General features: G+C 42.3%; 1 protein-coding gene across 2 annotated transcripts; it reads right to left on the reverse strand.

The window, feature by feature from the left end:
• Positions 1–1,437: 1,437 nt before the first annotated feature.
• On the reverse strand, positions 1,438–24,287 carry UPP2 (uridine phosphorylase 2). 2 transcript variants are annotated; one of them, XM_077272917.1, is made up of 7 exons: positions 19,077–19,168; positions 17,444–17,561; positions 12,880–13,038; positions 9,844–9,958; positions 9,023–9,232; positions 7,281–7,427; positions 1,438–5,480 (listed from the first exon to the last, which is right to left on the reverse strand). In XM_077272917.1, the coding sequence occupies exons 1-7, from the start codon at positions 19,142–19,144 to the stop codon at positions 5,338–5,340; spliced, it is 960 nt and encodes a 319-aa protein (XP_077129032.1). In that variant the 5' UTR covers positions 19,145–19,168; the 3' UTR covers positions 1,438–5,337. The 2 variants fall into 2 exon arrangements, with proteins under 2 accessions (XP_077129032.1, XP_077129033.1); XM_077272918.1 differs by lacking the exon at positions 19,077–19,168 and adding an exon at positions 24,123–24,287 and having other exon boundaries at positions 3,133–5,480.
• Positions 24,288–24,965: the final 678 nt, after the last annotated feature.

Below are 24,965 nucleotides of genomic sequence, written 5' to 3' on the forward strand. Positions count from 1 at the left end.
CAATTGTATCGTGCCTGTGCCTCTATGGCCGGGATTAGAAAAACATGATTGTTTATTTCAAAGCACAGCGCCACCTCTGTCCAGTGGTTGTGTCTGGTATTGCAGCTCGGTCTGATTCAGTCTATTGGAGCTGGGCTGCAATTTACCTTATAGGCTGCCGTCACACATTCAGTATTTGGTCAGTATTTTACATCAGTATTTGTAAGCCAAAACCAGGAGAGGAACAATCAGAGGAAAAGTATAAGGCCGGTTTCACACGTCAGTGATTCCGGTACGTGAGGTGACAGTTTCCTCCCGTACCGGAGACACTGACACACGTAGACCCATAAAAATCAATGCATCTGTGCAGATGTCATTGATTTTTTGCGGACCGTGTCTCCGTGTGCCAAACACGGAGACATGTCAGTGTTCGTGGGAGCGCACGGATTACACGGACCCAATAGAGTCAATGGGTCCGCGTAAAACACGGACCCCACACGGACATTCTCCGTCTGGGGTCCGTGTGCGTGCAGGAGACAGCGCTACAGTAAGCGCTGTCCCCCCCACATGGTGCTGAAGCCGGTATTCATATCTTCTCTCCAGCAGCGTTTGCTATAGAGAAAATATGAAGAATAGTGTTAAAAATAAAGATCCATGTGTCCGCCGGCCCCCCACCCCCTGTGCGCCCCCCCCCGCTGGTCAGAAAATACTTACCCGCTCCCTCGCTCCTTCCTGGTCTGGCCGCGGCTTACTGTATGCGGTCACGTGGGGCCGATCATTTACAATCATGAATAGTCGGCTCCGCCCCTATGGGAGGTGGAGCCACATATTCATGACTGTAAATGATCGGGCCCACGTGACCGCATGCAGGAGAAGCCGCGGCCAGACCAGGAAGCAGCGAGGGAGGCGGGTAAGTATTTTCTGACCAGCGGGGGGGCGCACAGGGGGTGGGGGGGCGGCGGACACCTAAATCTTTATTTTAAACACTATTCTTCATATTTTCTCTGCAGCAAACGCTACTGCAGAGAGGATATGAATCGCAGCTTCAGCACCATGCAGAGTGGGTACCACACGCTCCGTGTGGTACCCACTCGCCATACGGGCGGCACACGTGTGCCGCAGGTATGGCCTCCGTGAGTTCCCAGGCACACGGACACGGATAACTCCGGTACCGATTTATTCCGGTACCGGAATTATCTGGACGTGTGGGACAGCCCTAATAGAAACATATTCACCACTTCTGGATTTATCACCCACTCCTGGTTTTGGCTTACAAATACTGATGTAAAATACTGACCAAATGCTGCTAGTGTGACGGCAGCCTTAGTCTTTTCCTGAAGGGTAACAATTGCCAAATACGGGGTAATGTAACCAATAATCAAAGTTTATACAGGACCATAAGAAGATATAACAGGTCTTCCGTTGCTGAGCCCCCTGCTCTTTTTTTTTTTTTTTTTTAAACCTTTTCTTAAAGATGTTTTACAATTGTAATAGTTATTATTTTTCTAATATTCTTTATATATCAATTAATCCCGGTTTGCACAATCTCTGGTGTTTATTAGGACCCTTCCTGGCCTTGGCACGGAGCGCAGCTCGTTACAATAATTACTGTCACTGTAACGAGCCCGGCGCCGATGTGATCTGAACATGACCAGGACACATTTGTTTGCACCAGAAGTCACGAGGAATCGATGCAGTAGGAAACGTACACTGGAAAGCTGCAAAACTTAAAATAACATGAATTTTCTCCAATCATTTTATTCCTTTAATCGCTATGTTTATTAAGGCCGCAATCAGACTTCAGGGATTTGTATTGCGCAAGAAAAAGTGCGATTTTCATCAGTGTTTTGGATCTAATTTTCATTCCGTGTTTGGTCAGTGTCCGTTTTTTTAATATGTGGGTTTCATCAGTGATTTACTTGTATGCAAAAAAACATTTGCAAAGCTTCTGTTATACATTAGTTAAAATTCAAACAAGCTTATAAGAAATGGTCAGCAAGTTTCGTCAATTTTTTTTTTCCTATGTAGTGATGAGCGAACGTGCTGGGATAAGGTGTTATCTGAGCATGCTCATGTGCTAACTGAGTGACTTCAGTGTGCTCGAAAAATACGTCACGCTGCTGTTCAACAGACACAACACATGCAGGGATTGTCTAACAAACAGACATGAGACATGCAGGTGCGGTAACTCGAAAATATTTTTCAAGCACGCCGAAGACATTCGGTCAGAAGCCGAGCATGCTCAGATAACACCTTATTTCAGCACATTTGCTCATCACTACTGATTTGTAGTCCATATACAATCTGTTTTTATACAGCAGCAATGCATCTATTAAAAATTGGCAAGGCCATTTACAGTTTCCTCTGTTAAAGAATTGGAATGTAGCTGTAAAATAAACGCTTATACGGAAAAAAAAAATGTTTATGCACCCATAGATTTAAATGGGCAAACTTCATCCAACACATGGAAGAAACTAATGCATGCCGCCATTTTTTTCACGTGCAGATTCGGTCCATGAAAAAAAATCGCTGATTTTCAGTGCCCCATTGAATAGCATTGGTCTGGGCGCCGACCTTGTGCTGTCCGGCTTTTCACGTTAAAAAATGGACAGTGCATCAGTTGCTCATTGATGCCATCCATGTGCTGTGTGTGATTTTTCACAAGCCCGTAGAGTCGACTGGATGATTTTGATCCATGACAATAATGGATAGCTCTCCCTATTATTTTTGTGGACACTATGGGCATTTTACCTGGAATTCATACTCCAAAAGTCCCGTTTATTAATCTGCACCTAAGTCATTAAAAGGCACACGCCACTTCATAAATTAGGCGCATCATCCATACAACTGGCACGCGCCACCGCCAGAAGTGTTACTCTGGAGTACATTTTCATGGCCATAAGTTTTGATAATTTAGACGGGTGGGCTCACCCATGCTCCATTTTACCCACAGGACTGGCATAAAAATTTGTCTTGCACAAAAATTTTGCAACATTTGAAGGAGTTTTACACCAAAACACCGGCGCAAAGACCTCCATGAATCGGGCCCCAAATGTTTATATTAGATTTGTGTGTTATAGCTATAGAAATTAAAGCTGTGTTAATTATTCTATTAGCTTTCTTATCCTGTAAAGTTTTTTTCTTTATTTTAATGGTTCACGTGAAGCACAAGAAGGAGATTTTAGTATTGTTTTGTTCCAGAATTACTATGTATCATTCATACAATATTCATTATTTTAAAACCATTTTGCAGCTAATACAAGAGGATTAAAGATGGATAAAAATCCGGACTGTTCTATAACATTGCTCAGCATAAGCAATCATGGACGGACCGCAAGGGCTGACACTTGCCAAAACCATCGCGGCTCCCGGCCGGCTGTAATCCCTGCGCGCTGTGAGTCTACCTGCTGGCAACAAGCCCTATATACTCATTAATTATCGACTCCAATGACCTGAAAGTGCTTTAAATCATTAGCCAACGTAGAGAATATTTATAAACCTCAGGTGCTGCCAAGAAAACTAGAGAAGGAAATACAGTTTTGGAATAAAATCTCTTATTCACTCGCCTTTGACCCAGACGTCTTTTCAAACTATGGAAGCAAAGTACATTGTGTCTCCTAGATTTAAAGTACACTTTGCTTTTGCAGCCATTTTTTGCTCCAATGCTTCTGAAAAATGCAAATGAGCAAGTCTACCGTTATCGGTACACAGCGTCTATGCAATCTTATGTGTCTCCATGATTGAGGCCGACAGACAGTACTCTCACCTAACACGTCATCAGGACACAGAGGGAAGAGTGTAGCGTCCCATGCCTAACTATTACCCCCAGCCTCTGTTTGGAGGCATTTTGGCTGATGTTACGAGAGGATGGAAATTAAGGAAAGTGCAATGTATTTTTTAAAGTAATATTCACTTAAAGGGGTTGTCCAGCCTTAGGATACAAGTCTGTAATTCCTCTATGTGACTGCAGACTTGTGAATCCTCGCAGCGCGTGCACTGTGCGCTGTGAGGATTCTCCGGTGCCAGCGCTCATCATGTAACTGCAAGTATGTGATTTGCATACTTCCGGCCACATGCCAACTAGATGTGTTCGGCCTCGCTCAATTTACTTGCATTGAGCCAAGCCACACAAGTCTAGTCGGTACGTGACCACATGTATGCAAATTTACATATCACGTGCCCTCCAGCTCCCAGCGCCGGACAGCCCCTTTAAGATTTTACTCTTTCTACACCTGTTTGAGATTTATAAATTACCAAAACTTTAAGGCCACCTTCTTCCAAAAACAGTGCCACTCCTAGCCACAGATTGTGCGCTGCGCACCACCCACTTCAATGGTGCATCCCGTGGACGGGGAAATAACAGCGCGTTCATGCATTACATGGACCACAGCTGGTATCAATGAGAAATTGCTCCATTTTTTGATGTCAGGTTCTTTCATAGATTATAGAAGATCGATGAAGGTCTCTGAATTGCAAAAAGCAAAGGCAACCTGCTAAATAGTAAGAGCACAGTCCCCCATATGTGATCAGTACATTATATAGCACGTGTGGAGGATCGGTACATTATACAGCACGTGTGGAGGATCAGTACATTATACAGCACGTGTGGAGGATCAGTACATTATATAGCACGTGTGGAGGATCAGTACATTATACAGCACGTGTGGAGGATCAGTACATTATACAGCACGTGTGGAGGATCAGTACATTATATAGCACGTGTGGAGGATCGGTACATTATACAGCACGAGTGGAGGATCGGTACATTATATAGCACGTGTGGAGGATCGGTACATTATACAGCACGTGTGGAGGATCGGTACATTATACAGCACGTGTGGAGGATCGGTACATTATACAGCACGTGTGGAGGATCGGTACATTATATAGCACGTGTGGAGGATCGGTACATTATATAGCAGGTGTGGAGGATCGGTACATTATATAGCACGTGTGGAGGGTCGGTACATTATACAGCACGTGTGGAGGATCGGTACATTATATAGCACGTGTGGAGGGTCGGTACATTATACAGCACGTGTGGAGGATCGGTACATTATATAGCACGTGTGGAGGGTCAGTACATTATACAGCACGTGTGGAGGATCAGTACATTATACAGCACGTGTGGAGGATCGGTACATTATATAGCACGTGTGGAGGGTCGGTACATTATACAGCACGTGTGGAGGATCGGTACATTATATAGCACGTGTGGAGGATCGGTACGTTATATAGCACGTGTGGAGGGTCAGTGCTCCTGCTGCCTGTTCTCTACAATAACCTGAGATTCTTGTGTCTGTAGGCCGTAGCTCACAGTACGGGGTTTATATACAGAGGGCATGGTCCGCGCGGAGCCTATGTGCACATCTGCAGCTGCTTCCTGATGAAACTGGAAATCAGCTTCTGGGGTCTCTTCTGGAATTCTGTGAGGACCCCATGACTGTGCGTGATCTGATCGCCCTGTAACCTGTCAAGAAGAGTCACGCAGACCACGGCAGCTGAAATACAAGAAAAAGTGACTGTATCAGGCTGTTTGCCAGTCAAAGATGTCTACAGTATAATATCAGACTGAAAAATAGCAGCCTGGTGATGTGGAAGGAATACAACAACTTACAAACACACATTATTGGCAACCCATGATTGTTCATTATAACAAAAAGCTAACGACCACGATTCATCAAAGCAATTTTGCCAGAATCAGGAGCCTCCGAACGAGAGTATGGGAGAGTCGGCTGAAATGGCTGTCAGCCAAACCATGCTTCAGCCGACAGCAATCTCATGTGTATGGTGGGCCTAAGTGACATGCCCCAGTGCACTGCCAGAATGAATGCTGGTACTTCTGTGAAGCTCAGCCACGGGCTAGGCTTCATAGGAGACCATGACTTTCTCTATATACTGCAATCCTGTGTATTACAATATATTGAACAAATGCATCAGATGATTGCAGTTTCGAGTTCATCAAAGAGACTAAAAAATGAAGTAAAAATTATTTTTTAAAAAAACTTAAACATATCTTTTTCCCTCTTGATTTCATACAAAGAAACAACAAAATAAATATTTTTGGTATTCACCCATAAAAGTGTAATCCAGCAAAATATAAAATAATTTAAGCCTTTTTGGTAAAAGCCGTAAACAGGAAAAATAAAAACACCAGAATGGCGTTTGTTTTGTTTTTTTTGCTCACTGCAACTTCACCAAAAATGCAATAAGAAGCGAACACTTGTATCCCAAAATGATACCAATAAAAATGCCAGCTCGCCACATCAAAAGCAAACCCTCCCCTAGCTCCATACATAAATGGAAAATGAGAACATGGGTCTAAACCATTCTAAACCTTTTTTTTTAAATAAATTTACAGGGGGTTTTTAACACTTAAAAGAAAAAAAAACTAATTTGGTATTGTTGTAATCATACTGACCTGAAGAATCAAACTCCTTAGATCAGTGTTTCTCAACTCCAGTCCTCGAGACCCAACAACAGGTCAAGTTTTCAGGATTTCCTTAGTATTGCACAGGTGATAATTTCATCACCTGCTCAAGCATTACTTCCATTACCTATGCAATACTAAGGAAATCCTGAAAACATGACCTGTTGGCGGGTCTTGAGGTCTGGAGTTAAGAAACACTGCCTTGGATTATTGAAGACCACAGAAGACTGTTTCTTACAGAACTGACAAAAGACAAAAACCCAAACTCTGATTTGATTAGATCATGGTTATGCCCACATACCTCCCCTTAGTGAGCTCATATGGGGGGCTGGGAGTGGGAAGATTATGAAATCCACAACTTTCAGGATATCTTCACCCCTGGAGGTCCCAGGCAAGAGATATTGTTATTATGTTTCCTATCATGGCTTTACCTTTCTTTAGAGATGAATCATGGCATGGATAGAGTCATCCATCTGACGATATTAAGTTGGAGGTGTTTGGCTGACTGATGTGAGTGAATGTAGTATCTTCGTGATGTCGTAGTGTGTAGTTGTAAAATCACATGAAGTGGCACTTAAAATAGTTATAGGAACACAAGCCTTTATAGGTTTTGATAGAATGTGGATTTAAATACATTTTTATCTACCCTAAATACACCTTTAATATTGAGGGGTGCCAATAATGTTGACCACAACTGTAAGAGCCCCAAAGGGCCACCACCAATGTAATCAGGGTACCTACTACCATTAGGAATACAGAACATTTTGTAGATTAAACTAATCTCGCGCTTAACACAATCTCCGAGCAGAATGCCACACTGTACGTGGCCGCCGTGTCGTACACATGCACTTACTTATAGGAACATAAATACCTTTGAGTCCACATAAATGGCACATGGCAGCAAAGACCGAAGACTCCATCTCAATGTTCCTGACTCCCGCCTTGTACGCCTTCTGCAGATACTCGCATTTTTCTTCCTTCGAAAATGAGCAGAGCGCGCCGTCCAATCTCCCCTGACCTTAGAAATAAATGACTTTTACCTCTCTTGTCTGTATTTCATTAATCACAAACAAACATCTAATTATTTTATTTCATACGAGTCATTTGTGCCCGGCAGTTGATGTTGACTACTGTGGGCCACCGTAATCGATAGTAATGGATGGACTGATACCGGTGCCAGAGAGGAAGTATTCTAATAGGGCAGCGTTAAACGCCTAATCGAGAGGACGGCATTGGAATAGGCTGGTAGGATAATTAGGAAATGATCAAAATGAATGTTATTATCCAGAGGATTGGATCCTGACTCCTGGGCATTAGCTCGTTGTGACTGCACAAGCCATTTCCCAGATTTGGCCGTATACATGTAGGACTGGACGAAAAAAAATGAATTGTAATTGTGTGGATCCTCGTTTGGCATCGCCAAAATCCATCTGAGCGCAATGGATTTACAGTACACAGAAAGCGCCCTCTAGTGGAGGCAACAGCACTATTATGTAAAATAAAACCTGTATGCCTATGCAGAGGATTTGGAGCTAAAAAGGAAAATGAATCTTTTCTGCTGCCCCATCTGTCAGCAGCATGATATAGAGGCAGAGATCGTGATTGCAACTATATATCACTTACTGGGCTGCAGTTTTGATAAAATCATAGTTTTGCAGATCTAGCAGTGCTCTTAATGTTTAGCCCTGTATAACACCGCCCACACCACTGATAGAGCAGCCAATCAGTGGTGAGGGGAGGGGTTTTACAGAGCTCATGAATACGGAGGACTACTTGGCAGCAGGTTTAATAGTCCTCTAGTGAAATTATCACACTTTTATCAGCAGGAGATGATCAAAACTACAGCAAGTAGCCCAGTAAGAATCATAGAATGATCATAGAATCCTAGGATGGTAGAGTTGGAAGGGACCTCCTGGGTCATCGTGTCCAACCCCCTGCTCAATGCAGGATTCACTAAATCATCCCAGACAGATATCTGTCCAGACTCTGTTTGAAGACTTCCATTGAAGGAGAACTCACCACCTCTTGTGGCAGCCTCTTCCACTCTTTGATCACCCTCACTGACAAAAAGTTTTTTTCTAATATCTAATCTGTGTTTATTCCCATTCAGTTTCATCCCATTGCTTCTAGTAAGTGGAACACATGGCTGGCATCAGGCTCTATGCCCCTATATCATGCTGCTCTCAGATTAGATGACAAAAGTCTAGTGACCAACATAAGTTATGCAATTATCAGCACATTAATATGTCATAAATAACAAGATGCTGCAAGGTGAACTTTGCCTTAAAGTGGAACTGCACTGTGACATGTCATATATACACATTAGATTTGCAGAGTGATAAAACAGAAGTGCTGTTCTGAGTCTTGCACTCCTCCATGATGGAAGGCAATCTCACAGAATCAGAGGAGGGCCTTCGGCTGAGTGCTTTTATTTTAGCCAGTGTTGGGGTCTCAGCACCCGGACCTCCACCGATCACAACTTCTGACAAGTCAAACGTTTTCAGAAAGTGCAGTGACACTTTATGTTAGCAGCTTATGGACTGGCTGTGGTTAGATAGGACAGAATGTCAGATAAACACCATCAGTATATATAGCATCACTCCGGACACCTACCTTCATAGAAGTCGTAGGTGCACATGGTGTGGCCAATAAGAGTCGGAAAATCATCGATCTCTTTGCTGCAGCGTAGGAGGCTTTCTGCAAGTTTCTGGTCCAGCTGAGTGTTCCTGATAACCACCTTATCTAAAATAACCTGCTCGAACTGCGGCCTGAAAAATGCATCCACTGCAATATCCGTGATCACAACCGTCCCTGGTTCTATGCCTGCAAAACATACATCAAGGAGAATCAATACTGGATCAATGCTGCACACGAGTGATGTAACAGAAGGCGGAATATTTACCAACAATGTACCAAAGGGTCGTAAACTATAGAAAACCGTAACGAGCTGGAATAAATCTAGCGCTCGGGGATCAAATATAAAAAAATATTAATATGTCAGCGCATTATAATAATGCTAAATAAGCAGATGTCAGGTCACAACAGCCAGCTGTTGTCAGATTTGTACATTCATAGGGTGGTCCGTGTTTCAGAAGTTGAGAGCTGTAATTATTGTGTGATCTCCTGACATCTCTGTAGGTGACAATTCCTTCTTTATCGCTCTGTGCTGTTACTCTGTTATTCCTCCCGGAAATGTAGGAATAAACTGATGACTGGATATAGCCAGTACCATAGTCAATGGGAAATGACACCCAACTAACAAGGCAAATACTAGCGTCTAGCTGTCATTTTAGTCATACACTTTCACGAAGAGTAAGAGCAGAATAACAATGTATCATTTTAAGAAAAGGAAACAATTTATAATATAGTCATCACCCTGCCTATATCAGTGCACTATGGAGGATGTGACCCCATTTATCAGCGTGGGTTCTTACCGATTCCCCCCGATGTTCCAATACGTATGATGGTCACATCTCTGCACTTGGCATGATGGAGAAGCTTGATGAGCTCGTGTAGCATTATAGAGATAGAAGGGATTCCCATCCCATGCTGCGGAAATAGAAATCTTTAGGTTAGGAGTCGGACCTCTCTCACCCCCATATAGAAGGCATACCTGCATATAAGCTCACATATCGCCCGGAGGACATTTACTCCAAAACCAGCAGACGCCCCCTCGGAAGCAGAGTCTGATACCACCACAAATCCTAACACGCCACCATGGACTATATACCTCCATATAACCCAACACCATATAGACCAGCGATGGTCAACCCAACATTTTGGATGGGCAATACTTGCCAACATCGCCATCTTTTCGGGGGGGGTTGAAGGGATTATGCAAAAATACTTGGAAGTGGGAATCTGTAATCTGTTAGTGTAGGGCTTTAAAGTTTTGCAGAAGGTAAGGCTGGTTTCACACTTGCGTTTTGATCTGCATGCGTTTTTGAAAAAACGCATGTGGTGAAAAAACGCATGTAATCGCGGCAAAACGCCGCGTTTTTTAGACGCATGCGTTTTTTTTGTTTGTTTTTTTTTCCCATGAAAAAATCAACTACAAAATCCACTAATAGTAGAATTAGTTAGGGTTAGGAGTAGCTTTTTATTAGAAGAATGTCCTGGTCACCCTAACCCTACCCCTAACCCCTAAACGTAACTGAAATACGTGGCACTGAAATACGTGGCACTGAAATACGTGGCACTGAAATACGTGGCACTGAAATACGTGGTACTGAATACGTGGTACGTGGCACTGAAATACGTGGCACTGAATACGTGGTACTGAAATACGTGATACGTGGCACTGAAATACGTGGCACTGAAATACGTGGTACGTGGCACTGAATACGTGGTACGTGGCACTGAAATACGTGGCACTGAATACGTGGCACTGAAATACGTGGTACGTGGCACTGAATACGTGGTACGTGGCACTGAAATACGTGGCACTGAATACGTGGTACTGAAATACGTGATACGTGGCACTGAAATACGTGGCACTGAAATACGTGGTACGTGGCACTGAATACGTGGTACGTGGCACTGAAATACGTGGCACTGAATACGTGGCACTGAAATACGTGGTACGTGGCACTGAATACGTGGTACGTGGCACTGAATACGTGGTACTGAAATACGTGATACGTGGCACTGAAATACGTGGCACTGAATACGTGGTACTGAAATACGTGATACGTGGCACTGAAATACGTGGCACTATGACTGTCACAAAAAGGTTCATTAAACGGTTAGGGGTGAGGTTAGGGGTAGAGTTAGGGTTAGGCCGGAGACACACTGGTGCGAGAGACGGCCGAGTCTCGCTGGTTAAAAGCAAGCTGTGGCACCTGCACTCCGGAGCGGAGCGTGCGGCTCCATAGCAATACATGGAGCTGCACGCTCAGCTCCGGAATGCAGGTGCCACAGCTTGCTTTTAACCAGCGAGACTCGGCCGTCTCTCGCACCAGTGTGTCTCCGGCCTTAGGGTTTGGATCCCTTTATCACCTTGATGGTGGTGGGTGGCTTTTCAGTCTGTTTTCTGGGTTTTTTCTATAAAAACGCATGCGTTTTTAACGCAAACAAACGCATGTGCTTAAAAACGCATGTGTTTACATAGACAGCAATGCATTTTTTTGCCGCGAAAAAACGCATGCGTTTTTTCGCGGCAAAAAAAACGCGCAAAAAAATACTACAGGTTGCATTTTTGAAAAAGAACGCATGCAGAAAAAAAACGCATGCGTTTGGAAACGCGACCAAACGCGTACAAAAAAAACGCATGCGTTTTCAATGTTAAGTATAGGGGAAAAAAACGCATGCGTTTTTTGTGCAAAAAACGCTGCAGACAAAAACGCAAGTGTGAAACCAGCCTAAGATATTTAATTAAATAGACGTATTAATTACAAATTTATTTATTTTTTATTAACATTTTGCTCCGAATGGCATTTACAGGCTTTTTGTTTCTCCGCACATTGCTGGCTGCAGAATGACTTAACTGAGAAACCATCAGTGAGCTCGTTCTGACAAAGAGTTTTTAAGGACACATTCAGACGTCAATCTTTTTTCTTAAATGCAAAAATAGTTGCAATTTTCATCAGTGCTTTGGATCTGATTTCCGTCAGTGAGTTAGTTTTTACAATCAGCTTTTCTCATATGCAAAAAAAAACAAATCTGATGAAGGTTTCTCTGACCAAAAAGTCAGCAAGAGACAGACGGCAAATGAATGGCACCCTAAAGTCTGATTTTTTTTTATGGACCTAAAGACTGCTTGTATTGACGAGTTTGATTCATGACGTGGATCAAAATGGAACATATCGTGATTATGTGCTGACTGCTCGGTCCGCAAAAAGACACGGACATGTGAACAACGACGTACGAGTTCTAGCTGTGAAATTCATGTATAGAACTCGGACCTGAAAAACTTTTTTTTTTTTTTAGCTCTTAGCTGATTTAACATCATAAATAAAATTTAGTGATGTGATTTTGTGGCCATAAAACATAACCAACTCACTAACAAGGAAACAAATATTATTGTTAACCCAAAATATATGCATTTAAGTAAAAAATAACAAAAAAACAAAGTGCCCAAAAGTGCCTATATCTTTTAAATATGGCGTTTTACGCCATCAGAGAATCTCATATCGCAATCATATCACAACGACGCGGTTCTCAAAAACTCCAAGTATCAAACTGCTCTAAGTGGAAAATAATATAAAAAAATTATTATAATAAAAATAAGGAACAAGAACCAAAGTGATTGGGCAGGATCCGAAAACAAAACGGACCACTAGAGGGCGCTCGTCTCCACTTTTCTGATAAAAAGTTGTTTTCGCAGTTAATAATAATGAAATGTTCCTTCCGTGAAAGATGCAATTTTATGACCTGATATAAATAATGAAAGAAAGTCATTTAAACCTGGCAACTATCGATTGAGTCCGGGCAGTTTGTTATCTTTCATTTTTCAATAAAATGACACTCACACTAATAGACAGCACAGGGCCGGCTTTGTACATGCTGTATCTGTCTGTGCCAGCACAAATATCAGCTATGTCACTTCCATCTCCGTCCAGACCCAGCTCCTGGTGTATGAAAATTGCAAAATCCCTCATTCTATTTGGACTTCCACCAACGCAGACAAACTGCAAGAAAAAAAGACGAGAATTTGAATTCCTCCATCCTTGTATGTAGTCAGAAATTAATGGAGAAAAATTATATTAGAAATCATCATTTAAAATAATTGTAATGGATTGGAACAAAACAGCGCCCTCTTGCGCTTTGGCGGGGTCTGGTATTGCAGATCAGCCTTTCATCTTAAATGTGGACAACCTCATTAATTATCACAAAAATGAAGAATAGAAATTAGCTACAAGTACGTTTTCTAAAAATATTGTTTTGAACTACTGCAAGGTAACAGGGATGTTGCCTATAGCAGTGTCATACCTACTATAGAGGCAGATTCTATGCTTAGAATGGGCTTGTAGCGCTGGTATTGCTTATTTAGCCAAGCCATGAGGTTTACCAGCAGCTGCCACTAGAGGGAGCTCGCTGCATACAGAGTATAGACTCTACACAGCACCTACTGAGTTCAATACTGTCTGTAGAAATGTACATGCGGTGAGCTCCCTCTAGTGGTGCACGAAGGCAGCCTGAATTTTACCATTTCACCCTACGATATGATGGTGTAAAGACAAGCAGGGGATTTGGAGTTGTCTGCAGTATTAGTTTCCAAAAAATGTTATTGACAAAACATGTTTATGATACAATGCTGATATTATCAAGTCCACAATCAGGGGTGAAATGTAGTTTTAAACAGTATAAAGAGATATTGCTGAATAATGTAAAGAGGTATAGCTGAATAATGTATTTTGTGTATCCACCTTAACCCTGGGCCCCTGGGTACTCCCCTACCACTAGGAGGTTCAGTTAATCTCCTCTGTTAAGATAAAGTTTGTTATAACAGTTAAAAGTAGGTTTTGCTTTAAAGAGAGTCTATCAGCACAACATGACTGTTCAAACCAAGCACAAGCGCTTAGTGCACCCCATGTGTGGTCGAATAGCTCACTGCATCTTCCCACCTTCTTGTTTTCCATCTATCTATGCGCTCTTCTTTTTTGATTGACAGTTCTTGATTTACAGAACAAACTGCTCTAAGCGAGCGCCTGTGGTTGGTTTATACAGTCATTTTGTGCTGACTAAGCGAAGCCTATACTGAGCTGAAATAAGAAGCTATGTGTCCTTTATAGATAATGTAGCAATCCCTGGGGTTGTCCTTCCATGTGTTTCCATTATTACTCCATGTAATGAATATTCAGCTTTATGCTAAAGTGGGGATAAACAACTGAATGATCTGTGGGTTTTGTAAATGCCGACTCCACACATTGTGTTTTACTGGAATAATGCAAATATTGTAGTTACAAGTCCACTCCTCCTAAATAAAATGCTGAGTAATCACTTCCCAATGCTGGAGCTCAGGAACGTAAGAAATAAAATGCTGAGTAATCACTTCCCAACGCTGGAGCTCAGGAACATAAGAAATAAAATGCTGAGTAAACACTTCCCAACGCTGGAGCACAGGAACATAAGAAATAAAATGCTGAGTAATCACTTCCCAACGCTGGAGCTCAGGAACATAAGAAATAAAATGCTGAGTAAACACTTCCCAACGCTGGAGCTCAGGAACATAAGAAATAAAATGCTGAGTAATCACTTCTCAACGCTGGAGCTCAGGAACATAAGGAATAAAATGCTGAGTAATCACTTCCCAACGCTGGAGCTCAGGAACATAAGAAATAAAATGCTGAGTAAACACTTTCCAACGCTGTAGCTCAGGAACATAAGAAATAAAATGCTGAGTAATCTCTTCCCAATGCTGAAGCTCAGGAACATAATAAATAAAATGCTGAGCAAACACTTCCCAACCCTGGAGCTCAGGAACATAATAAATAAAATGCTGAGTAATCACTTCCCAACGCTGGAGCTCAGGAACATAATAAATAAAATGCTGAGTAATCACTTCCCAACACTGGAGCTCAGGAACATAAGAAATAAAATGCTGAGTAATCACTTCCCAACGCTAGAGCTCAGGAACATAATAAATAAAATGCTGAGCAAACACTTCCCAACCCTGGAGCTCAGGAACATAATAAATAAAATGCTGAGTAATCACTTCCCAACGCTGGAGCTCAGGAACATAATAAATAAAATGCTGAGTAATCACTTCCCAACACTGGAGCTCAGGAACATAAGAAATAAAATGCTGAGTAATCACTTCCCAAAGCTAGAGCTCAGGAACATAAGAAATAGAATGCTGAGTAAACACTTCCCAACGCTGGAGCTCAGGAACATAAGAAATAAAATGCTGAGTAAACACTTCCCAACGCTGGAGCTCAGGAACATAAGAAATAAAATGCTGAGTAATCACTTCCCAATGCTAGAGCTCAGGAACGTAAGAAACAAAATGCTGAGTAAACACTTCCCAACGCTGGAGCTCAGGAACATAAGAAATAAAATGCTGAGTAATCACTTCCCAACGCTGGAGCTCAGGAACATAAGAAATAAGATGCTGAGTAATCACTTCCCAACGCTGGAGCTCAGGAACATAAGAAATAAAATGCTGAGTAATCACTTCCCAACGCTGGAGCTCAGGAACAAAAGAAATAAAATGCTGAGTAATCACTTCCCAACGCTGGAGCTCAGGAACATAAGCAATGGCAGATGCCCGCGCAGCTCTTCCGAATAATCCTCCAGTACAATATATGAAAAAATACAAGAATATACTGAATGTATGTAGGGAGTGATCGACCGCACAATGTTGTATCGTGCAAGTTATTCAGGAGTCAAACAGTTCTCTCTATAGGACACCAGTTTGTTTGTAAACACAGGCAATGTTGCCATTTAATGATCTCTACTCTCAAGAACAAAGGGATTTTTGATTCTATAGTTTACAGTTTGTTGCCTAGCTTATTGGCCACCGCTGCAGTCTATAAGAGATGGCCGATCTTCTAGGCAAGGAGCGCAGTGCTTACAAGCTCTTCCTAGTGGAGCTTGCTAGTGCTGCACGTGCAAATCTCTTAGCAGCATGCAGTTACAACCAGCTGTTCAACCATGTCCAACTGTCAATCATCAGGAGTGCACCGCCCCCCGTGTGTAGGAAGCTGTGAGGCTAAGGAGTGATACGCTCCTGAAAACAGAACATGGGACAACCCCTTTAAATGGTTATTTCGCTCTTACATATTGATGGCATAACCAGGCATCTGGAACACACACATATCTCAAGAACAGGTCTGGTCTCGTGCCACTGTAAATGGTAGGGGGGCTGCACATGCGCAGCTTCTTCTGTTCACTCCTATGGGCAATCAAGATTGGCTCTGAGAAGAACTCCACAGAAGTGAATGGAGAAGACTGAGAAGAGACCTAATAGCTGTCTACAAATATCTGAAGGGCTGTCACATTGTAGAAGGATCATCTTTATTCTCATTTGTACAAGGAAAGACTAGAAGCAATGGGATGAAACTGAAAGGGAGGAGATACAGATTAGATATTAGAAAAATCTTTTTGACACTGAGGGTGATCAATGAGTGGAACAGGCTGCCACGAGAGGCGGTGAGTTCTCCTTCAATGGAAGTCTTCAAACAGAGGCCGCACAGACATCTGTCTGAGATGATTTATTGAATCCTGCATTGAGCAGGGGGTTGGACACGATGACCCTGGAGATCCCTTCCAACTCTACCATCCTAGGATTCTATGAGACAACCACGTGTCACAGTCACCTCTTTATCGACAGTGTCAGGACACCAGGCTCTGTTGTTGTAAGTGGGTCCCAGAGACTCCCCCTACATCAATCAGACCTATACCATGGAAATATCATGTCTTGAAATGGGAACGTGTCATGAGAAAAAGTCCTATTGTTTAAATCTGATTTTTGTTTAAGATGCATTTTTTATTTTTTATTTAGCAAAGTTTTTTTCTTTTACAGATAACGATCTACATTAAAAATAAAAACTATAAATCTTGCAATTTTCACACCCGTCACTGGGTTGATTTAGTCTCTAACTTCCTGCTGTTTCAGAAAATTCACATGTACATTAGCCACAGTGAAAAAAAAACTTAAGTCCCATCTTTTGTAATTAAACATCTAATGACCGAGTGCAAAGGTTATTCCCAACCTGTGACATCTCCTATTGTGATCGATGGATCCTGTTATCAGGTGCTATCTCTGTCTCTGCTGATAATGAGCCTGCTAAAAACTCTTCCTGAAAGAACAGGAAGCAGGAGTCTAAAAAAAGCCTCAGTGGCCAGTGCGAAAATTCAAAAATTTCAAATTTTTTTTTTTTTTTTTTACTACAGATCCTGATATGGAAAATAAAAACTGTTGGAAAAAAATGTAAAAAAAATAAATAAAAATAACAAAAAAATAATAATTTAAAAAATAGGTCATTTTCTGATCATAGATTGCCTTTAAGACTAAAGTAAAATGTTGAGGATTGAAAAATTGACGCATTTTTTAACCAGATGATTTGTTTTAGAAATTGCACAAGTCATTACCTTAACATCCCCGAACATGGAGGGCAGGTCGTGTGTCCGTGTTCCCAAGTCAAAGTGGTAGAGGATATCCTCGGATAACAGGTCCAGATGGGGATTTTTAACATATCCAAATCCATTGCTGAGGAAGAGAAACAAAGGACACACATGCTCATTCCTTTATGCAGTATATGGATCTATATGGTATGGATGTGGCAAATTTTTTTTCTGCATTTTTTTAGGTTAAAAATAATTTTTACAATCTTGTTTCAAGAAACTTTTAACACCGTTGACTTTATCAAGTTCTTTGCTTCCCTGCACATTGCTGTCCGCTGAATGAGCTGGTTCTCACTGCTTTATTTCTGAGCTTCTTTGTATTGATTTATGAACTCAAACCACCTCAAAATTGAGCCAAACTTTGATGTGGTCATAAATTAACTGAAGTGAACTCTAAAAGAAAGATGAAAGAAAAAAGTTACAAATTCCCCTATCAGATTGAGCTCACTGACATGTTCTCAGTTAACTCCTTCTGCAGCCAACATTGAACAGGGAGACAAAGAGCCTGTAAAAGTCAAAAGGTGTAAAAATATTTTAATGAAATTAAATTGGAATAATCATATTTATTACAAATTCAAATTAAATACTTAAACACAAACAAATAGAAGCAACACCCAAAAGTGTCCATAGTCTATAACTTGCCACAATGGTTGTATATGAAGTGTTATTACTGTGATAAGGATGAATTTGTTTAAAGATTTTTTTTTTACTGAACGTCAGATTTCAGATTTATAAAACTCCTTTAATTCCTTTTCTTAGAGATAGAAATGTGTCTGAGAACTATGGCGGTAAGTGAAATTATTTTCCACCACTTTTCGAAGGACTTGAAGTTATTTCTAACTGCAGATTCATGAATAAGCCTAAAAATTATTGTCAGTAGTCCTAAAAATTTGAAAAGACGCTGCTGGGAAAAAAACAAAAAAAAACAACAAAAAACATAGAAATACAATCTAACTTTCACTGGGGGAGAATTATCAAGGCATCAATGTCATTCCAAAATTATAATGAAAAAAAGTTAAAATGATAAATGCCAAAAACTAGCACAAACACCAAGCTTTCCCTGGTCGCTCTGTGGATAATGTTAAGACCCCATTACTGTCCACATTTTCACAACAGATCAGGAGATGCAAATTTAATACCCATACTTTTAAGCTATGACTTTTTTGGGGGGGGATTTGTTTTTGGGGTGCGGTTCATCTCTAAAATCATCTTCAGTGCGTGGAAAAATCTTCCCATTCATTTCTATGTGAAATCCACTTTGCTGTTCATAGCAGAAGTCATTTTTATTTTGTAATTTATTTTTTTTTATCCTGAAGAGGTTTTGAAAAACGCCTGATGGGAACAGTAAATGCCCGGCCCTTCTTTAAAGCGGATCCTGAAGGAAACTTCTCCAAACTAGGTAACAAGTCAACAACAACAACAACAAAAAAGGCTGCGGAAAAATAACTTGTCCAAAACTTTTCAGGAAAAGAAAAACTTTTCCTTCAATGGTTTCCACTTGAAAAACTTTTGAACGAAAACCAGAGTGTGAACAATGACTTATAAGGCATTTAGCTATTTTTTTTTCTCTATTACCTGCTCTTCCCCATCATGCACTTACTTTACATAATCGTAATTGTCCCTTTCGTCCAAATTTGACCTGCCGCATTCTGCGAAGATCGGAGCCATCGCTTCTCCAGAGCTGTCTGAATCCTCAGTAATTAGCTCCTCTTATTCCAATGTTACTTAAAGAGAATTGTTCTAATGATGTCACCGGGAGGAGGTGCTAATAAGGGATGATGACATCATATGAGGAATGTCGTTCCTGGGCCTCTGATTGGCTGCTCTTTGGGGGGTGTTGTCTGGGTGTATTTGGTAATTACTGGTTACTGATTATATACAGAGTCGGTTACTGTACTAAATACACGTGATCTTTTAGAAAATTCTGGTTACTGATTACTGTAGTGAAATACTGAGAATATCTAGGAAATTCTGGTTACTGTCACATATTTCACACATTTCTGGCCGGTGTTTAAAGTAGATTTCTATTGTCCCCACTGCAGAACGATGTGTTATAAAGGTACAGTCCATGAAAAGCTAATGCCTGGGGCAAAGAGCCTGGAACCTGAGGAAGGAGTCATGCACGTCCCCTAAGGGCCAATCCCCAAGATCACAGGATATCTTCTATCCCTCGGAGAGACACAATCACGTTATCCCTTCTCTGATGGATAGGGGATAACTTGTTGGTCGTCCAACAGTTGGCACCTCCCAAGGATCGCACTATCGGGGCTCTGGGATAAGGAAAGTCTTCTCACCACGTTCAGATGCACCTTGTCTTGTAGGAGTTAATCGCCGGAGGCTTCCTAGTCTGGAACCTGAGCATCAGATACACCAAGAACAAGTAAGGTAAAAAACAGGTAAAAATCGAAAACTCGCTTTTATCATTACAAGATTAAAAAATTAACTCACTGAACGCCACGAGACATCCATGACAAACAACCGACGCGTTTCAACTAAAAGTCTTAATGATGGTACCATGGTGTCATGGATATCTCATGGTGGCCAGTGCATTCATTAAAAAATATTGGATTAATAAAAGCAAGTTTTCAATTTTTACCTGTTTTGTCACCGCTGGAGGAAAATCTCTTTTCCTTGGTGTAGCTAATATCAGGGCTGTGGTCCCCCAAGAACGGGATTGAAGCGGAGCGGAGGTGCACACACTTAGCCTCTGCTTCATACATGGTCTATGGTACAGCGCCCAGCTTTCTCCGGGAGTCTCATCAATAATGAATAAGTGGAGGCCGATCATGCTGACCTCCGCTTCACGGAAAAAGGAGGCTGCAGAGCCTTGTTTTCAGGGTTTCGTGATTTTTGGGATCATTGGGGTCCCAGCAGTTGGATCCCCAGTGATCAGCCAGGATAGGGATAGGAATTTAATACTCTCAGCGCATCCATCGGTTTGGTTCAGTTCAGAATATTTTTTATGCATTTTTTTACCAAGGCATGCAGAGGATACACAACATGGGAGTAGCAGTAGGCTATGCTCACAAGTGGAGGATATGCTGCAGATGAAACTGCTGGATTTTCTGGATGATATTATCACATCCCATTTTTACAGAATAAAGAACAGAAATGAAGTTGTGGTGCGGCGTTAATATCAGCTGGCAATTTATGCTGCAGATTTTTTTTTTTCACAGTTCCATATATTATGGAACTACAGACGCTCCATGTGCCGCCATACAGAACGCGAATATGGCATCATATTCTTCTAGACGGCAGGACGGTATGAGATGGTACTTGACACACATTTATTTCGCACAGTCATATGGAATCATGAAAAAAGAAACCTTTATTAGAAAAAATCGGAGGCACAGAGCGATACAGGTAATAAGAGCCATAATATGTGAGTGCCAGGAGGTCAAAGTTTTTCCTTTACACCTTTTCTCCTGTTACATTTCAATTGTCTTTGTGGCTCTCGGGGCCTCAGAGTTTCTCTTCATAACTCATTTACATGACAGCAGATCCAAGAGCTGTAAATGCATCTGTCCCTGTATATTCTGCATATCATTGCACCTCAATGAGCTATTCGGGGTCCTACGGGGGTATAAATACAACAATCTTACATGTTAGGGGCAAAGTCAGGCAGGCAGAGGGCCATAGGTCTGCCCCATCACTCCCTCTCCTACCGTGCCGCAGGCCGCTGTAGATTTACATCCTACAAGACATCAGTATCCTGGTGCAAGTGGTTCGATGACGTCACAGCTTTGCACCACCTGCCCCATCCTACTCTATGCCCAGGTTAGAAGAGGACTTTGTCACTCGGATTAGTTCAGAATAAACATTTTTGTGGATGGGTGTCACAAAAATAGCGTTATTACTTTTGGGAGGACACTTAGGGTGCATCATTACTTTTGAAAAGGAGCAATAGTGCTTCCCAATTACTTAATGGGCACAATACTTTCCTCACCGCGGACGCTGGCAACCCAAGTATTACAACTGGCCTAATTAATACTTCCCAAACAATAAATTGGGGGATGCAGCTGTACTTTGGTCTGGGTCAAGGGGTAAGATGAGGATAGGCACTTGTCTAGGGTGTCACGTAGGACTAGATGGGTGGGGAGCCGAATTATTGAAAATGAAAATATAATAAAGGAAAAAGAATTTCCAATGAGCGCCCCCCACCTCTGACTGATGGAAATGCTCATCCATTAGAGAATGAAGCGAGAAGCGCTCACTAGAGCAGGACTGAGGAGCAGGAGGACCGAGGACCAGTAGGACAGAGGAGCAGGAGGACCGAGGAGCAGGAGTACCGAGGAGCAGGAGGACCGAGGAGCAGGAGGACAGAGGAGCAGGAGGACCGAGGAGCAGGAGGACCGAGGAGCAGGAGGACCGAGGAACAGGAGGACCGAGGAGCAGGAGGACCGAGGAGCAGGAGGACCGAGGAGCAGGAGGACCGAGGAACAGGAGGACCGAGGAGCAGGAGGACTGAGGAGCAGGAGGACTGAGGAGCAGCAGGCAGAGCCACAGTGGGTCCTCAGTACACGTCCTCGCCTCCTCACACGCTGCCCTGTTCTTTGGTACTCCACATGTAGCCTCCAATGTTTCCTCCTGGTCCATCGCTTCAGTGCCTAATCCCACCCCCAGCAATCTCTAGTAGGTCTGCATTTAATTGCAGTGCAAGCAAAGCTAAAACACTATATAATGGTGGGTGGGGAAGGGCAGGAATGGTGTTCACCTCACTAACTGTGCAAATTGTCTCTTGAGAGAGGAAGAGGACCAGAACTCTAGCGCCACCTATAGGAAGTAGCGATCCTACAAGTCAATGTTGACCCTTTAACGAGCCTTGTCACATGACTTACAATAAAAGCCAAACCAGAATCTCAATTTGCAGACACCGTGTTTCGGGGTACTGCCCCTCATTAGTGCAAAGTGTGAGACCTGGTTTGGCTGTGTGAGAGGTGTCCGACCGGGATCCAAGGGGTAACGTTCCTCTAAAACACATGTGTACATCTCTCTAACTATAGAGCTACATTTTAAAAACTCAGCTCTGCTGCACTGACAAACACAGCTCTGCTGCACAGCTCTGCAACATTAGACACATGTTGCTCTATTACCTCTAACAAACAAGTCTTCTTTTCTGCAGAGGACATTTACAACTTTTCAATGTCACACAGGATCGACTCTCCTCCATCTGAAAATATAAGCTCCAGAAACAACGGACAGGCATCCCTATACTGTCCAGCTATCATAAGGCAAAATCATGGGGCTCAAAATCTAGACTCCCTATCAGTTTGTCTTTGGAGTGTGGAAGGAAACTGGAGAACCCAGAGGAAACCCACACAAAGTCCTTGCAGATGTTGTCCTTGGTTGGATTTGAACTCAGGACCCTAGAGATGCAAGGCTACAGTGCTAACCACTGTGCCACCATACAGTGCTAACTAACCACTGAGCCACCATGCTAACCACTGAGCCACCATACAGTGCTAACCACTGAGCCACCATACGGTGCTGACCACTGAGCCGCCATGCTAACCACTGAGCCACCATACAGTACTAACCACTGAGCCACCTTGCTGCCCTCCCCTCATTATGCAGCACACCCATGAATCTTATCAATAATGCATGGTTAGGAGAGGTCTGTAGACATATGCAGGGCGTGTGGAATATTTCCATTTACATGTAATTTGTCATTTACACGCACATGACTAACCGACTAACCCGCAGAGGTTGCCCACTCCCTGGACACACTATATGGTGACTAATCAGTTTTCAGTTTGGCTGCATTCACAAGTCACAGGCAGGTTGCTTTTTTTCCACAATAGAACTGCGGCGTTTTTGCAACAAATTTTAAAAAATTGTGGACAAAAAAATGAGCTCACGGTGAGAATGCAGGATTATCATAGTTTTTAATTGATTCAATGGGAGGAGCGCGATTTGCTTAATCTGTTTAGGACACAAAACACGTTTTTCCATCCCAGCCCTGTAAAGATTTACAGGATTTATTATTTTGCTTTAGGTACAAAGTGTAAATCTATTAGCAATTATACATATAAATGCAGAAACCTGGATCCAAGAAGTAGATAGCAGTGCAAAGTACGGAGGGCTCATTCACAGGCAATATTACAGATCTGGATACTGGGCCAATAAAATTCTAAGAGCGCTGTAAACCTTATCTGTATGTGACCCGGATTTTATGCAGGATTCCCGCTCGCTTTACTACAATGATCTGGAATGCAGTGTTACTACCAGGGCTGTGGGGTCGGAGTCAGAGTCAGGAAAATTGAGTAGTCGGAGTCGGACCCGGAAGTGTGGAAAGTCTTAAGGACACTGGGACAATATTTGGGTTGTAACATAATTATAAATATCTTATCCAAGTGAATATTTCAGAAAATTCAGATTCATCCACATGTGCAGTGCTAGGGAAGAAGCATATGTGATTTTCAAGAAATATTCAAGGAAGATTTCCCCTATTTAAAAAAAATGTACGATATGTGATGCCGGTGTTATTGTCCCAATAGGTTTTTGTTTGCGACGTTCTCTCTGTTGATAATGTTGAGTCCCCTCTTCTATCCGGAGAGATCAGGATTAAGGGCCGACAGTTCCCAGGCATTTATAACACATTTAGCATTTATTCTCTGTTACCTGATCGTCCACATCATGCACTTACTTTACGTAATTGTCCCTCTCGGCCAAGTTTGAGCTGCCGCATTCTGCTAAGATCGGAGCCATCGCTTATCCAGATCTGTCTGAATCCACAACAATCTCTCTCTCGGGTATTTGTATTTCAATGTTACCGCAGATTATAAACTTCAGCGAAGGAGAAATACTGTTCTGATGTCACCGGGAGGAGGTGTTTATAAGGGATGATGACATCATATGAGGAATATCGTTCCTGGGCCTCTGATTGGCTGCTCTTCGGGGGGTGTTGTCTGGGTGTTTTTGGTAAATACTGGTTACTGATTATTTATAGAGCCGGTTACTGTACTAAATACACGTGATCCTTCAAAAACTCTGGTTACTGATTACTGTAGGGAAAGGCTGAGATTATGTAGTCAATTCTGGTTTCTAATTCCTGAGACATATTTCACACTTTTAATCGTTCTGGACACTTTTTGAAGTAGGTTTCTAGCACGCAACTGTACCCAGCAGCCGGGGCGGACACAGACAGGAAAGGGCCCCTGTGCAAGAACAGTATATGGACTCTTCGCAATCCAATAGCTCCTCATAATGCACCCCCTTATGTGTCTGAATGTTGCTTTGGAGGAAGAAGTGGCCCCCTTACCTTCTGGGCCACAGGTTACACCAATGGTGTGTCTGCCCCTGCAGTGTCGGTGTGTTTTAACGGTGTATGACGCTCCTCATCTTATGACCATGGTCTAGGTGTAAATCAGTTTCTCAGCTTTTCCTGCAATGTTGGGACATGTAATGGTCTACGGAGTGGGCTCAGACACTAATCCTGCTCAATAACGGCTGTGTGCTGGCAGTGTTACACAGCTGGAACCTGGCTTTG

The sequence above is a fragment of the Ranitomeya variabilis genome, chromosome 7 (assembly GCF_051348905.1).
Source record: "Ranitomeya variabilis isolate aRanVar5 chromosome 7, aRanVar5.hap1, whole genome shotgun sequence".
NCBI lineage: Eukaryota > Metazoa > Chordata > Amphibia > Anura > Dendrobatidae > Ranitomeya > Ranitomeya variabilis.